Genomic DNA, 17,899 nt, shown 5'->3' on the forward strand with positions numbered 1-17,899 from the left:
AGATATTGACTTTCTAAAATTGTTTTAAGTTTACAAGTGTTATTCTTTTGAATAGTTGTTACTCAGGGTCATGTTGTGAAATAGTGCTTTCATGCATTATAAAGATTTGTCACTCTTATTGGTTTAAAAAATTGATGATTAGCCAGTAGCCAGACAGGAAGTATAGGCAGGGCAACTAGACTAAGAGAACTCTGGGAAGAGGAAAGGCAGAGATACAATCACCAGCCAAACACAGAGGAAGTAAGATGAGAATGCGCCTTTGAGAAGAAGGTACCAAGCCACATGGCTAAACATAGATAAGAATTATAAGTAAATTTCAGTTGTAAGAGCTAGTTAATAATAAGCCTGAGCTAATAGGCCAAACAGTTTATAATTAATATAAGCCTCTGTGTGTTTCTTTGGGACTGAATAGCTGTGGGACTAGACAGGACAGTAACTTCCATCTACAGGAATATCTTGCCCACCTGGTAGAATTAGGTTTTTTTCCTGATAAGAGCACAGAGGATTTAATGATACCGCAGAACTTAGTATTCATTGTGTCCCTGCACTGCCCTCTTGAGCTTCCTGTTAGAGGCATGTTATTTAGAGATGTCTTAATGGCTAATCAGTACAGATGAAGAAGCATGTGAATTCTGCTTATCTCTAACAGGTCTGGGTGGAACACTGCTTATCTTTGGTGTTTTGGAGGCAGTAATCTCTTAGGTAAATTCTTTTTTTGTAATTTAAAGTCTCATAAGCAAATTTATCCACAAATTCTAATAACATAAATTCTATTATTTTGAGGTTTCTTTTTACAACAATAATAGTTGAGAATGGGAAGCTTCTTATAGTCTACTGTCTTCTTCAACCTTTAAAATTTTTACTTTCCTGAGGCAAATGCAAATGAGGTAGTTTTCTTGAATTCTTTCTGAGTATGAGAATTATCTTAGAAGCAGCTCAGGCCACCATCCAGAGAGCACTTGCCTGCACTCCACACTGTGGCACAAAACTGACATCAGGATAGATATGAAACAGCTCATGCAATCAGTACATTTGTGGTTTTAATTAAAGGAGAAATCCCTGTAAAGGAGCTGAAGGTAACAATGCATGATGAAGAACTGACCATGTACCAGATGTGTTAATGCATTCTGTTTCTTTTTTTTTTTGGTATGAATATTTTTTAATTGATTTTATTGAGCTCTACATTTTTCTCTGTTCCCCTCCCTTTCTCCCCCCTCCTCTTTAACCTTCTCCCATGGTCCCCATGCTCCCAATTTACTCAGGAGATCTAGTCTTTTTCTACTTCCCATGTAGATTAGATCTATGTCTCTCTTAGGGTCCTCATTGTTGTCTATGTTCTCTGGTATTGTGATTTGTAGATTGGTTTTCTTTGCTTTATGTCTAAAAACCACTTATGAGTGAGTACATATGATATTTGTCTTTTGGGGTCCAGATTACTTCACTCAATATGATGTTTTTCTAGATTTACCCATTTGCCTGCAAATTTCAAGATGTCATTATTCTTTTCTGCTGTATAGTACTCCATTGTGTAAATGTACCACATTTTCCTTTTCCATTCTTCAATCTAGTAGCATTTAGGTTGTTTCTAGGTTCTGGCTATGACAAACAATGCTGCTATGGACATTGTTGAGCAAATGTCCTTGTGGTACAATTGAGCATCCTTTGGATATATACCCAAAAGTAGTAGTGCTGGGTCTTGAGGAAAGTTTGTTTCCTAATTTTCTGAGAAATCTCCATACTGATATCCAAAGCAGCTGTACCAGCTTGCACTACTATGCAGGAGTGTTCCTTTTATTTCACATTCTCTCCAGCATAAGTTGTCATCAGTGTTTTTGATCTTGGCCATTCTTACAGGTAGAAGATGGAATCTCACAGTTGTTTTGATTGGCATTTCTCTGATGCCTAAGGATGTTGAGCATTTCCCTAAGTGTCTTTCAGCCATTTTAAATTCCTCTGTTGAGAGTTCTCTGTTTAGGTCTGTATTCCATTTTTTATTCTATTATTTGTTCTTTTGATGACCAATTTCTTGAGTTCTTTGTATATTTTGGAGATCAGTCCTCTGTCTGATGTGGGGTTGGTAAAGATCTTTTCCCATTCTGTAGGCTGTTGTTTTGTCTTGTTGACTGTGCCCTTTGCTTTACAGAAGCTTTTCAGTTTCAGGAGGTCCCATTTATTAATTGTTTCTCTCAGTGTCTGTGCTACTGGTGTTATATTTAGGAAGTGGTCTCCTGTGTCAATGCGTTCAAGTGTACTTCCCACTTTCTCTTCTATGCTGCATTTTGTTCTTAAATAATAGATGGAAGAGGATGCAGTATAAGGTTCTGGCATGAACAGCAGACATATGCTCTCGATACACAGAGAGGTGATATAATACGGAACCTCAAATATCATTATTAAATAGTCATATTTGATGTGTATGGACTCATGAGAATGTCCTAAGACCTGGGAAGTATTTGTTTTCTTAGAGACCTATTTATATTACTTAAAATAAATACTAATTTATTAAGAATATTATTAAGAAATAAAGAGGAAAAGATAGGTTTTAATCTGAAGAAAACTGTTTCCTTGAGAGATAAGTTCTTTTTAATAAAAGTTTATTTTACTTTTAATTGTGTGTGTAGCAGGGGTAGGGTGGGGGAGAAGCAAGCTGAGTGCGTGAGTTCAGGAGCCAGGAAGAAAACACTGGATCTTCTAGAGCTGGTGCTACAGTTATTGAGTTGTGAGCCACCTTACGTGGATGCTCAGAACTAAGCTTATGTCCATTTACCAGGTCAGTACATGCTCCTAACTGTGGAGCCACTTTCCAGCCCCAAACAAGTTCATTTTTTACAATTAATTAACCTTTCAGATTCTCCTTCATTAGAGAAAACAGTATTTTAAAAAAATCAGCAAAACTGCAGTTCTCAAGAATCATAAAGTATGTACACATATCTTGCTATATGAGATTATTAATAATTCACAACTGAAGTTAAAAATAGGCTGCTGTTAACTGAAACAAATGTATGATGAATACATTTGTAAATACTGTATCCAACTATGCACCTTACAAATACAGATGTGGACATTAGCGTTCCCTGAGAGCAGAATTGCTGTCTCAAGAAAACCTAGGAAAGATAGGAATCCTTAATATTCTTCAGCCTGGGGGAAAGAAATGGGTTTTTGAGCTAGAAATAGAAGCCAGTGACCATTGGTACCATCTATTTTCTAGCTCCCCTAGGCACCTGACTTCCTTTAGCTATGAAGTTTACACTTCAGCCTTCATAACACTGTAACCCTCAAGGACTCACAAACTCAAATGTGTTTCCCTACTTGTAGGTGACAGTGAGGTAAATCTGAAAATGAGAAAAAACACTTACATATGAGCCTTAAATTTTGAAATAAACAAACAGTAGGTCAAAGAAAAAATAAATGAACGCAATTTCTATTGTCAGAGGAATACAAACTCAAATGCCTAGAGGCACATGCATTAATAAGAGGTAATATAGACCAGTGTCCCAGATCAGAGGAAGGTGGGATCATGAATGACCTGGAGAGAGGGCAGGGATTCAGAGTCTCATTTCGAAGAGGCAGTTGCAACCCAGTTCTTAGGTTAACCTAATGTGGGAAGGAGTCAGATCTCTGGATTTTTAAGGAAAGGTTAAAGATCTGTTATGCAAATATTTTTGATTGTTAAGTGCTTTCCCCCAGAGAAAAAGATACTCTAAAGCTTTTAAAGATCCCATGTATTCCTAGGCAGTCTGTAATCTTAGGTAACTATACACTGTTCTTATGTGTCGAAAGGTACAAGCTGCCAAAGCAAGAATATAGGCCAAGAGCATCTCAGAAGCTCACACCACTCAAATGCTGAGCAGGGTGCTCTAAGTCTGGTGGCATGCCCTTCTTCTTCTTCTTCTTCTTCTTCTTCTTCTTCTTCTTCTTCTTCTTCTTCTTCTTCTTCTTCTTCTTCTTCTTCTTCTTCTTCTTCTTCTTCTTCTTCTTCTTCTCCTCCTTCTCCTTCTCCTCCTTCCCCTTCCCCTTCCTCCTCCTCCTCCTCCTCCTCCTCCTCCTCCTCCTCCTCCTTCTATTTTTTTCCTAGTTTTTTTCAAGACAGGGTTTCTTTGTAGCTTTGGAGCCTGTTCTGGAGTTAGGTTTTGTAGACCAGTCTGGTCTTGAACTCACAGAGATCTGCCTGCCTCTGCCTCCTGAGCGCAGGGATTAAAGATATATGTCATCACCGCCAGGCAGCATGTCCTTCTTAGTGGACCTGCATCTCTAAATCTTCACCTATGAGTGTAAGAGGATGCCACCCTTCGGGTCCATGCTCAGCAAGCTACCTTATCATGAGAATCTGGGATCTTCTCTAGAATGCCTTCAAGAAGAACTTGCTTGACACTCAAGGGGCTTGAGGAGCAACACAACAGCTACCTCCCATTATGAACTTACAAGAGGGCAATTCGGCTAGAGACAGATCTACAGGTGGCCTGCCTCCAGCAGGTTGGTGGAAATGCTGGTATTCTGATTCAGACTATAAGTTGTCAACTTTGTTCTGCAAGCCCAGCATGAGTGGAAAGCTGCACACTGATGAAGGGGAACCTGTGTGGTTTCTGGGCCAACAAGGCTTTGGGCCAGGCTGTGGCTAATTCTTAAATTCAGAATTGCAGTTTTTCTAATTGACGTACAATATTTCTTTTCCTAGTGTTTCTCTCTATCCTTCTGAAAAACTACTTATAAAAGTACTGCAATTAATATTTAAAATGGGAACCATTTTACTTCTGTGTAATTTAAGAATTGAAGCGCTAATGCAAGTAATTCTACAAGGCCCACTGTGTTCTCAGTTTACTTTACATCTTGTCCACCAGCCTTGGGCCATGCGTTTTAAAGAATCCTCTGCCAAGTTTCAAGATGTCCAAAAATGACCTGGAGATGGGAAGTTAAGAGTTAAACACAGGTCTCCAAGAACAGAGTCCCAAAGCTCACAGAAATCGTGTATTTGCAATCATGACATGGAATACAGTGCTTAGCATAGACCATCCTACTAATCCTCATGGGAACCTGCAAAGCCGGTATGACTTTGGGCAATTATTCCATTTCATGGGAAGAAAACGGGCATCTAAACAGGCGAAGCAAGCTAACAATATTAACGCACTGAACACACAGAGTCAGAGCCCGCCTGCACCATCTCATCATCACACTTTACTTCTTCATTTTTTAATTTTTTCTTTTAACATCAAAACTGTATTTTGTAATTATATGCCAAATGTTACTATAGCCACTTTGCTAATATTAACTCATTGATTACGTACAATAACATTATGGAAATGAACACTCGGGTGGCCCCATTCTGTAAGGATGCTGAAGCACAAGGAAGATAAATAGCTTCTCACAACCAGTAGATGGCATAATGAGGGCTTGGGCCCGGAAGGCAGGTTTTCCTATGCTCCTCCATATAAAGCTCTTACACAGAAGTGAAATGGTTCCCATTTTAAATATTAATTGCAGTACTTTTATAAGTAGTTTTTCAGAAGGATAGAGAGAAACACTAGGAAAAGAAATATTTGTATTGTACATCAATTAGAAAAACTGCAATTCTGAATTTAAGAACTGTATGTAACCACCATGAGACATCCACAGAGTTGGAGGCAATTATGCTTCGGAGATCTATCTAAGAAGGATGATAAATCCAAGTCTATATCGGTATCCCCTCATTCCAGTGAGAATGAGAGGAATATTTCTGCATTCAGAAACCCTACTAGTAATGACTAGAACCTGTTTGAAAAAAATCTACAGTGAAACAAAAATTCCTAAGTAATTTAAAAGTCATTTTCTTCTAGAATCCAAGGAAATTTAATCTCAGGGTGAAAATACCTTGGCTATGAGGATTTGGACTCCTCCTACTTTAAGCTGAATTTTAATATCTCACTTATCAGATCCATAAATTTTTGAGTTTTATGAAGAAAGATACTTTGGAACTAGTTTGGTAAAAGTAACACTTTTTCACACATACTGTAAATGTGAAATCTTTTCTATTTATTCAGTGAGGAAACATTTCCTGGTTCCCAGACCACTAATGCAAGCTGGGTAGGTTCAAACAAGGACCTGAGGTCTGAGGCCCTACAGTCTGGTTTTCTCCTGTGTGACTGGGGTACCAGCTGCTTCCAGGAGCCTCTGATCTGGTTCCTCTTGTGTGAATGGGTATCAGCAGCTTCCAGGAGCCTATGGTCTGGTTTCTCCCGTGTGACCAGGGTATCAGCTGCTTCTAGGAGCCTATGGTCTGGTTCCTCCTGTGTGACTGGGGTACCAGCTGCTTCCAGGAGCCTCTGGTCTGGTTCCTCTTGTGTGACTGGGTACCAGCTGCTTCCGGGAGCCTTCCTCTAAATACAGCTTGCCTCAGAGCTGGCTTCCAAGATGACAACCAGAAATAAAGGATGAGGGCCACTGGTCTTTGCTGCTGCTTGGTAGAATACCTTACAAAAGCAACCTAGGCAACCGGGATTTACTTTGTCTCCATTCCAGAGGAGACTCAGTCCACCACAGGAGGGAAGACATGGCCATTAGCAGACAAATTACAGGAAGTGTGGCTAAGCTATAAAACCCCAAGCCCATCTATCATTGCTATTTCCTCCAGCAAAGTTCCACCTCTAGGCTCCTTAACCTTCCGAACAATGCCACCATCAGGGGATCAAGTCTGAAAACATGTAAGACTGTAGGGGAAATTTCACATTCAAACCACACTGTTCCACTGTGCCCAGCCCCCACCCCCATAGGCCAAAAACCATCTCATGACACACTATTCAAACCACAACACCCACCCTTCTTTCAGCCCTCTACAGTCTGTTACCATTCAACACAATTAGACAGTCTGGTTATCCTAGCACAGTTTGCTCTCCTGGGTGTATGTTTTATTGTCCAGACTCATCTTTTTTCATGGTCAACTCTCTCTTCCCATACCATGCTGCCCCCACTCCTCCTCTTTAAAAAAACAATTTAGAAGTCCTAAAGCAAGTGCTTCAGACAATGCTATTAAGAGGCTATGTTTTAAAATCAAATTTTGTAAGTACAAATTATGCCTCTTCTGGCTACATACTGTTTCTTATTATCCTCATCTGCATTATATAGTGATTTAATTTAGAGTAAAAAAATAAATGCAATAAGTATAAATTATAAATTACTTAGCTTCCTTTGACTGATGCCTCGTTTAAGTATGTTATATACTAGTTGATTGGAAGCCCCTGGCCTGAGAGTTGCCCTGGTCTGGACTCCAACTCCCAGCCTGCCAAGTGCTGACCCCTCTTCCAAGAAGGGTCAGGATCACTCCCACAGGTTATTTAGGCTTGCACCAGAAAAGGAACACGTGGTTTCAGATTCACATGGGCTTTTCGTCCTATCATGCTATCTTGGTCCACCCTAGAGTGTCACATTTATTTAACACGGGCATTTTAATTTTAATTGGAGTTTCTTGTGTCCGTGGTAGGCTTTTATTAAGATTAAACCAAACACTAGTAACATTGGCAAATGAAGTAGAAGTTGTATTATATTTACTCTTCACTATTCCTCTGGTTTCTCCTTCTCAGTCTTCTTTGTGTGTTTTCCTGCCTCTTACTTGCTGCTATTTCAGCGTCTTCTCTTGTAAGAAAGCAGAAATCTGAAAGTCTATGTGAGTGAGGTGCTTGCCATACAGACACATAAGGGGCACACCTGAGGATGGTCAAGTGCCTAGAGAGGGCATCTCTTCTACTCAATGCTGTTTGCATGGAAGCATCACCCCAGCCCCTGGCATTCATATATCCAAAGAATCTGGGATGTTTGGGTAAAAGTTCCATCCCAAGTCCCCTGCCCTGGGAGTTGCCTCAGTCCAGACTTCACCTCTGAGAAAGCCCACCAAATGATGATCCCTCCCCAGAGATGCTCAAGACTTTGCCCACAGGGTATTTAAACTGCCCCCAGAGAACAAACATGTGATTTTCCAGTCTTCCTTCCCTATCTCATCTCTTGGGGGAGAGCAGTCTAGAAGGCCACCCAGGAATGTTGGTAGCCATTAAACCTGGGCTTTTTCTAATTCAGTTTGATTTAGTCTGATTTGGATTATTGCATTGGTGGAGAGACTTATTGGGGTGCAAAAACTTTTCATTTGGAGGTCGCATGGAGGGGGCTTTTTCCCACTAGCCCAGAGCCACGTGTTAGGAAAACACCCCTCCCCCAACTGCTCTCCTCCAGGCTAAGATCAGCTTTGTTTGGGTAAGTTCCAAGTTCCAAGTCATTGCCTTAGAGGCCCAAGGCCTCATGTGATTTTAGGGCTGTCCTCTTGAAGGCATGGTTGTTCCAGGCACCTGACCTGACTGGTACAAGGACTTGCTTTGTCCCCATGGAATTCCTTTATCAGGAGACTTCCTGTTAAGGTATTTCTCATACCCCTCTGTTTGGATTTTTTTTTTTTTTGACTCAAAGTCTACCACAGTAGACGTATTGCATTAGGCTTTGGGTTTAGCATAGACTTGTGAAATGGATACCTAAAATTAGAGGCCTGTCCCCAAACACCATTGGGCTGCCTTTTACAAAATCTTTTTAAATTGGGGCCAACACCATATGTTCTTAATGCCTAAAATTTTTTGCCAGCATGTAACAAGTAAACAAGCCCCCATATGCCCATGGATTTTGGATGCTGTATTCGTGCTCCCCCTCCCCACACCCTTCCCTGTTTCTCTCACTGTTTGCTGTTTGTCTGTATTCCTGGCATGTGATCTGGTCATCCTGGGATTCTCCCTACAATGGATCCATTTCCCCTGTCCTCCCACTTTAAGCTGCATAGGTGTTCGGTCCTTATTTTTCTGTTCTCCCTTACAGCACCTGCTGATCTGGCCCTCAGTGGACCTCCTGTGTGCTCGCCTCGCTCTTGCATCCTACTCTAGGAATTTTTAGTTAGTCAACTGACACAGTTTTCTGGAAAAAGCTTTGTCTATCTGTCTGTTAAAATGTATATGTGTAAATAATGTGGACAAATTATGCTTGCTTTATGTCTGTGTGTCTGTGTGTATGTGCTTGTTTTAAGATCTGTAAAATTTATAGCTCCAGATTACAACAGCTCTGGAAAAATACAAACATGTGGACAGCTTCCATTTTTGGTTGCAGTCAAAACAAACCTCAGCGTCATCTTTGGTAAGAGTACCCATGTATGCTGTTCCTACCAAGGAGACATTCTGCCCCCAATATTCTTTGACTTACTAAAATATTCCTTCTGATCTTCTTGTCTCTACTAGCGTTGGTAAGCTGAATATATGTCTAAATTTAACTTATATGTCTAATTTAGATATACCTGACAGGTAATGGTACCCTGATTCTGAAATGCCTTTACAGATATGATAGTATGGCATTTAACAAAAGAACTTCTTATGGCAGACATGTCAACTCCTGCAGCATCCAATAGCTCCTCCAAAAAGACACATGGTTGTAAATGACCTGCCTAGAAGCTTGCCTTTGGATATGGCAAGGCCATCCACACAGCAAAAAACTGCCTCCCGCCGGGCGGTGGTGGCGCACGCCTTTAATCCCAGCACTCGGGAGGCAGAGGCAGGCGGATCTCTGTGAGTTCGAGACCAGCCTGGTCTACAAGAGCTAGTTCCAGGACAGGCTCCAAAGCCACAGAGAAACCCTGTCTCGAAAAAACCAAAAAAAAAAAAAAAAAAAAAAAAAAAAAAAAAAAAAAAAAAAAAAAAACTGCCTCCCACCTCATCAGCTTCCTGGACACTACACTGGGTGATCAATTGGCTCATCCTGCCAAGACAGGTAGACTGAATCCTAACCCCAGAGGAAAATCTGCCAGGCCACCTGGGTTCAACAGCTAAAGGCAAGTACTGCTTCTAAGACTGCTATTCACCAAAGGCCATGGAGAGACTTGGGATTGCCTGCATAACTAAAAATACTGTCTTATTTCTGCTCATTTATTTATCCCTCTCAGATCTGTCTAATGGCATTTGATGACTTAAGGTACTGGTAGTTCATTACTTTTTTGTTAAGTTTCCTACAAAAATAATATAGGCCAGTGTGCTTCTTTCACAGGCTTTATAGTTCAGAATTAACAGGTTTCAAATGTATATTCAGAGGTTCAGAGTTTCTAGTTTCTTTTAATTGTCTTCTAAAATGGTCATGCCTTTTAACCTAAAGTCATAGCCTTTGCCATGATACCAAAATGTAAATCTGTTCCAGTTGTCTCACAGGTACCTGCAGGTTCCTGGAAAAAGTTCTGCTGCTGTATCAAGAAATCTTGTCTGGTTAAAAACTAGCAGTCTCCAGAGCCTATTTTAACCCCATCCATTTTCAAGCATATTTTACAGGTCACTCCTGCTCTCTGGGCTAAGACCAACTAACAGAGGGCCTTCTAGATAATGTCAACACCTACACTAGTTCCTGGAACTTCACCATTGGTACCACCTCTTCTGGCTCAAATGGACACCTACCCAACAACTGAAATCTATTTTTAAAGGGCAGGCATATCTGCTTTCACATCTCACTTATTCACCTGTGCCTCTCCTGTACAACCAGGACACTTCTCTGTCCCATTCTTCTGGCAGTTAATGACTCTTCCCATGGTAAGCCTCATTCATAGGGCTGATTATAACAATCTATTTTTTCTCCTAGCTACCTGCCAGAAGAAGAACAGATGCCAGAATGGTGTATAAGGTCCTTCTGTTTGTGTGTTGCTTTCATTGATTGAATAAAGAAACTGCATTGGCCTTTTGATAGGGTAGAACTTAGATAGGTGGAGTAAACCAAACTGGATGCTGGGAAGAAGGGCAGTGTGGCAGACACCATTGTTCTCCTGCCCGAGATGGATGCTGGTTAGAATCTTTCCTAGTAAGCCACAACCTTGTGGTGTTATACAGATTGGTAGAAATGGGTTAAATTAAGATGTAAGAGCTGGCCAATGGGAAATTAGAGATAATGGGCCAGGCAGTAATTTAATTAATACAATTTCTGTGTGATTATTTCAGGTGTAAGCTAGCCGGGCTGGGACGAAACAAGGGGCCCCACTCTCTTCAACACCTGAGGTCTCCAGGATGGCAGTTAACTGGATGCTTTTCCAGCCACACCTCCCGCTGAGCATGAACCCACTAACTCCCAATGCTCTCCTCCTCTGTATCATCCCATACCTGCCGGAAGTAGCCAGACTTGAGATGGTACCCCTATTCCCAAAGAGTCTTGCATGTTTGGGTTAAGACTTCACTCCAGCCCCAGGTATCCATATATCCAAAGAGTCTGGTATGTTTGGGTGGAAATTCCATCTTAAGATCCCTCCCCTGGGAGTTACCTCAGTATAAAATCAACCCCTGAAAAAGCCCACCAAATGATGGTCGCTCCCCAGAGATGTTCAAGACCACACCCACAGGGTATTTAAACTGCCTCCCAGAGAACAAACACATGGTTGTCCTGTCTTCCTTTCCTTTCTCATCTCTTGTGAGGAATGGGCTGGAAGGCCACCCGGGAGCACTGGTAGCCATTAGACCTGGGCTTTTTCTAATTTGGTTTGATTTGGTCTAATTCACATTATTGCATCAGAGAAGAAAACTTTTTTCAGCTACTATATGGGATCACAGAATCCATTTGGTCAAGTTTTCTCTTCTCAAAGACCATAAAAAATATTTAGTTTTTAAAATATACTGTCATACTGCTATGATTGTCCATCCTCAGCTCAGTCAAAGTCGAAATCTGCTCTGTGTTCTCAGAGTAATCCTGTCCATGGCTTGAGTATTAATTATTATCCCTATGTCAGCACTCCTACTTTTCTATCTCTAGTCCTAACCTGAAATGTATAGTACATACATATACACATATAGGCTTATATATAAATAATGGATATTAGTCTGTATATGTGTGTGTGTGTAAATACTGAAACTCATTGATCCCTCTAACCCAGACATTAAAAATTCAAAATTTACTACTAATAAACAGATGATATCTTCATCTAGGTGGGTTTATAGACTGTAGGTTATTTCTTAGACATCTCCATGTGGAGGTGTTCCATGAATCTCAAGATAGGCCTGCCTGGAATTATATTTATCAGCACCACTACTCAACCTCTCTCTGATACTAACCAATTTCTCTTGAGGCTTCCTTACCTCTATGGAAGGCCCAAACCAAGTAGACAGACAGATTTTTCTCTTTCCACAAAGACCTCATCAGTCACCAAGGTATGTACTTTCAATGAGTGATAAACCTTTCTGTCTCATGGCTTACTTGAAGTCCTTCATATTGCTCCACACATAATTTCCTCCTTGAAGGAATGCTGTTTAGAAAAATGTGTCTGGTACTTTGTGGTGCCCAAGAGATGCCATTAATGTCTTTCCTTCACTTTTAAAACCAAGTTTGATTTTGTGACTCTTCTGACGTATAAAGCTTGACAAAACTCTGCTATGTGTCCTGCAGCTACTGCCTTCTTCACTGAAGTGGCCTATATGGTGGATCCCAGGATCCACAGAAAGAAAGAGGCACTGTAGCCAGTCCAGTCATGAGCTTCGCGATCTTGTCCCTCAGTAGTTCAAGCTCCAGGCTCCATCTGAATTCAACTATATGGAGAACAATAGGGTACGGATTTCCGGGCAAACTGAAATGGAAGTCTTAAGCCATTAAATTACAGGTGATTTGTTATATAGCAGTAGGGACTAAAAAGGAAACAAGGTCTATTGTAACAGAAAAGTAGGCAACTTATGTCATTAAATTTTGGGAGAAAGAGGAAGTGAGAGTGCACAGGCTTCCTGAGCGAGCCAGCAGATGGTAGCAGGACTGTCTTGTTGGCTCGGAGGACTCAAGCCAGGGCTCAGAGCAAAGTAATAACAGACAGCATTCACTGGTGTGAACATGGAACTTAGAAATTTACCTAATGAACTCCACACTCCATCTGAGGACACTTTTATGTGTTTATTTCTGGGTTTGGTTTGGTATTCTTTCTGTCTATTATGAAATGAATAAAGAAAGTTGAACTAAAAAGCAAGGTTGCTGAATTTACATAGAAACAGATAGGCTTCCTATTGTCAGCCTTGCCACACAACAAACTATTCTCAACATCAGAAATACCCTTAAACCAAAGAATTCAACTATCAACTCTCAGGGTGACATTCTTAAGGCTTTTATTAAGATTTCAGACACTAAGCCAGTGTCTCTTCTAATTCTTTAAATCAACAAGGGCCTTTCAGGAAGTTTAGGAATATGTGTCACATACTCTCTTGATTAAGCAACTAGGGTTCTAAGTAACAAGGATTTCCTCAAAATACCTGAATAAAATAGAAAAGGATACATATTAACGGTGTTAGTGGATGTAAACTTACAGAAACCCCACCAAATACTTCAGAAAATGTTTACGAAATAGTTAATATCTCTTATATAAGAAAATCGTTAAGAAAGTCAAGTGCAAAAAAAAAATTAACAAATTATCCCATGGAGCAAAGGAAGAAATAAAAGGACACCATCTATGAGGAAGCAGCCCACAAAGGCCACTAAGTGGCAGGCACACTGAGATCTCTGTTGATGTTCCATCTGTGGGGAAGCAGCCCACAAAGTCCACTTAGTGGCAGGCACACTAAGATCTCTGTTGATGCTCTTTTCAAATAGAAGGTAAAGGCTGAGGCAAAGAGTGAAGCTTCAAAGGCAGAAGAGAGCTATGAGGATGGCTGTTCACTGGTGCCTGCCCTGCTCCGGAGAGACAGCAACGGAAGAGGGCCTAGCTGGTCATATCCCTCCAGTTCAATTCCTCAGATGAGGAATGGGACACAAGGCAGTATACCCAAGGAATCTTGGGTCTTAAATTGTAAAATGCTAGATTTTAATTAGATGTTTAGAGTGTGGTGAACAAGGTTTGGTATATGTGAAGGGTTGAATGATAGCTGTACAGTTAGTTGTAGGAGATGTAAGTTCCAAAGATGGTCACCAAAAATGACACCAATATCGTGTATTCTTGTCACAATGTGATGCTGACTCTCTGTCAAAAGATGTCTGGAATCATTTTCTTTCAGGGGCATCAATACTGTGACCATGGCAAAGTGATGCTGTGTGGATCGGAGTGTAGTTTCTAAAGGCTGGTGCAGTCTCCACCTGGTTTTCCTCAGGACCATTCTTAGAATTCAGCTGCCCTGTCACAGAGAGCTAGAGCACATGGGAAAGCCCTTACGGAGAACAATCCGGACCTCAGCCTGAGGTACAAACTGAGCCTCTGCTAGTGACTAGCACCAACCAGAAGGGATTCAAATGGACCATTCTGAGGAGAATGGGGCTGCATGGAGGGAAGGAGGCCAGCTGTCCTCCATCCTTGTCCATCTTGCGCACAGATGAGCAAAATAAATGATTGATACTGTGAAGCTACCAAGCTGTGGGTACAATGTCATGCAGCAGTAGACAGTACTTTCTTATTTTCCTTGCATCTTGTCTTCTATCTCTCCATTCTTGAATTTTTAGAAGACAAGTCTGTCCAAGCTGTACTCTAGACCTTCCCTTTTTTTCTCAGATGAATCTCTACCATGAAACTTTAAGCATTTTGAGATCATGAACAATGTCTAATGCATTAGAAAATCATTAAATAAATCAGCTATCAAAATAGTTTGTCCCTGGGACTTTGAAGGATCTATAATGTAATTTTGACTCATAACATGTGAATTCTGTGAATCTCAACTGCCATGTTAACAAAACTGCTGATTTTCCTTTAAGAAAAACATTTTTTTTCAAATTCTAACAGAGTTGTACTCACAGGTTTCATCCATCTGAGCACAGCTAAAGGAGCACAGTGTGAGAAAGTTGACCTCCTCTTCTCATTCGCCAATGGCAAACTGACTGCCTACACTTTAATGATTTGGTTTTGATAGAATACAAACAAGCCCCTATTTTACTACTTACACAAAGATATAGAATTCTAAGCAATTACCCAATACTAGAAATGCCATAGGCTATTACAAGTTCCAGCCATTTCTAAATTTCTTGTCAGAGGCTGTGGAAATACACAGTATATGGCACCTGGTAATTCAGATGCCAGCCAAAAGAGTGACTCTGATGGAGGTTAGCCCTGTCCAGACAAGATCTGCAGGACCATCAGCTCTGGAAACTGCTGCTCACTTTTGCTAAAGCAGCTCGGTGTCTCCCCAATATCTGCACTGTACTGTGTAATCTCATGTGATGTGTATATGTAATCTCATGATTGCATGTCAGTCTTATGGGCACATATATCTGTAAATGGTCAGGAAGATGACTTCTTTCTTATTTAGCTAAATAATTTTGGTGTATAGAATATGTGCTTGGACATGCTTCATAACTGGATCTATTTGTCCCATGAAGACTGTAGACACTTAAAAGCCTGCTTTGCGCTTTTTGCACAAATTAGCTGACTTTCACCTCAGAGCAAGTTCAAGCTAGACTAAAGGCTTTTGTAAATAGATCATAAGTTTAAAACCTTACAGGCCAGAATCACAGCTGTCCAACCAAGGTTACTACAGAAAGAACCCTGAGAAAAACATGCCAGTTCTATGCATGCCAGTCTGCTGACATTAGACCTTTGTCTCAAAGTTCATCACTGGGTACTGTCCCAACCCGCCTGTCCCCCTACTCCCCATCCCTAATGCCCCCTCCCCTGTCTGGTCATGGTCTTAATCCTGTAACCTTGGAGTTTTGTGTTGCCATAGCAATGGCTCAGATCTTTATCATTTACCCTAGGAATGTGCTTTTGACTAATGAAGGTAACTTGTAATTTTTTTTATCACTGTAAGGCAAGATGAAGAGTTTTTAGGCTAGGAGGAGAAGAAGTTATCAGGAATTAGAATTATAACAGGAGAATTAGAATAGAAGCAGAAGAATTAACAGACTGATTTGGAAAAGTACCTTGTGAGAGAATTTGCTTGTTCATCCTCAGATAGCCAAAGAAAAAATTCTCTTTCGCTTGCTGTTGCATCCAGTCTGAACCCTGAGGAGAGTCCTGGTATTGAACCCCAAAAGCTTTCATTATTTCCTGTTATAATAATGCAATATATCTCATTCTTGGATGTTTCTTCAGTGTTTAGGTAGTTGCAATTCCTAAATCTACCCCCACCACACACACAAAGACAAACAACTTTTTGCTTTCACTGTTTTGTGAGTTTTAGTGATTATTTGTAGACTACTCCATTGTTTATGTCATAGCTCTCTAACAGACTTTCCTCCAAGAAAATTTAAGGCACAGAACATGCAGAGCTTGATGGGGCCATTGCTTGTTTCAACAGTCATTTCTATGCACTGGGAGATTAAAGCGCAGTAGGGAAGGAAAGAGTAAACCCTAAGCATCCACACCAGAAGTCAGGAGGGCTGGTTTAACCTTAGGTCAGTGAGAACCCAGGAGCTGGAAAAGTTACTTCCTCTCATCCATGCTCAGCCTTGCTGTCAGCTTTGGGGAGCAGAGGTGTCCAGTTTTATATTTTAGGGTTACTTCAGGATCCCTAGTTCCATGGTATTTTGTGTCATCTTCTCAGCAAAACAAAGTTAAAGAAGCAAAAAGAAAATTCAATACTTCCATTTTTGAATTTCTTTTCTTGAGAGAAACTTGAGTCTTAAAAGAAATGAACAGGAGAAAAAAAACTGTGTAAGAGAACTGGAGGCTTTTGCAGCTCATTTTTTGTCAGGAAGGCAAAGGATTTCAATGAGTTGTTAATGGGCAGTAAGTGGACATTAATGATTTCATTACCATGGTGGACAAAACTATCAAACTTTTCTCATTCTCAGCCAGACAGTAAGGAAATACTTGATGGCTTCTTCAGTTTGATACAATTACACAGTCACAAAAGGAGTAAAATTCTTATAATCAGTATAGCTTCAGTTAATGACAGAAAGATTTCCAAGAGGGGAGTCTTCCCATAAATAATCATTATTTTAAAATAAATACAATAAGCTATACAACTCTGTGATTCCTTTATATTTTGGATTTTTAATAGAGTATATGTATTGTACATAATTTCTCCAGCATCCAAATATATTAGTACTTTATCGTGACAGCAAATAATTTTTAATAATTTTTCTGGTAATGCTGCAATTTATGTCCAGTAGTATATATTATGAAAATTCTTTATGATTATGATTGGGTTCATCACAACAATGGTTGACTTTCTTTCTTTTTTTTTTTTTTTTTGGTTTTTCGAGACAGGGTTTCTCTGCAGCTTTTTTAGAGCCTGGCCTGGACCTAGCTCTTGTAGACCAGGCTGGCCTCGAACTCACAGAGATCCGCCTGCCTCTGCCTCCCGAGTGCTGGGATTAAAGGCGTGCGCCACCACCGCCCGGCTAATGGTTGACTTTCTTGATATCAATTTCTGATATAGTTTAATTCCTATTGTGATACAACACCCTGAGAAAGCAGTTTATGGAATAAGGATTTATTGCAGCTTGCAATTTCCGATTACAGTCTATCACAAAAGGGAAATCAAGGCAGCAGGCGCTTGAGACAGCTGGTCACACCACACCCAAAATGAAGAGCTGGAGAGCAATAAACACACACATGCCCACTTGTTTGCTTGCTTGAGAGATCAGCTCAAGCTCTTTAATCTACTTTTAAAATATTTTTTTATTCTTTAAAGATATCTACATGTAAAAAAATGCAACATGATCCTTTCCCCTCTGCTTCAACTCTTCTCAAGATCTTCCCAATACAGCTCCATCACAATTGCATGCCCTCTCTTTAAATTAAATTATTAAGTAATTTATTAACTGCATCCAATTAGTGATACCTGTTTGATGTGGGATTCCCCTCTGTATGCTATGAATATGTTTTATTAGCATAAAAAAGCTAAAAAAAAAAGCTTTTTAGTCAATGGCTTAGTAGAGTAAGGATAGGTGGGAAATCTGAACAGAGATATAGAGAGAGTCAAGATGGTGTCAAAGAGATGCCATGTAGCTGCTTAGGGAGAAAGATATTAGAAAACCTTACCAG

At 40.3% G+C, this 17,899-nt stretch overlaps 1 protein-coding gene across 6 annotated transcripts in view; it reads right to left on the reverse strand.

Annotated features, from left to right (window-relative positions):
* Mctp1 (multiple C2 and transmembrane domain containing 1) overlaps nucleotides 1–17,899 on the reverse strand; it is a 592,391-nt gene that overhangs the window by 391,357 nt on the left and 183,135 nt on the right. For 4 of the 6 annotated variants that reach the window (XM_042054767.1, XM_042054765.1, XM_042054766.1 and 1 more), the window contains exon 2: nucleotides 13,481–13,503. The exons of the other annotated variants lie outside the window; for them this stretch is intronic. In XM_042054767.1, coding sequence (XP_041910701.1) covers nucleotides 13,481–13,503 — 23 coding nt within the window. The remainder of the gene's footprint in view (nucleotides 1–13,480; nucleotides 13,504–17,899) is intronic. 6 annotated transcript variants of the gene reach the window in all.

This window comes from Arvicola amphibius, chromosome 3 (assembly GCF_903992535.2).
Source record: "Arvicola amphibius chromosome 3, mArvAmp1.2, whole genome shotgun sequence".
Classification (NCBI taxonomy): Eukaryota; Metazoa; Chordata; class Mammalia; order Rodentia; family Cricetidae; genus Arvicola; species Arvicola amphibius.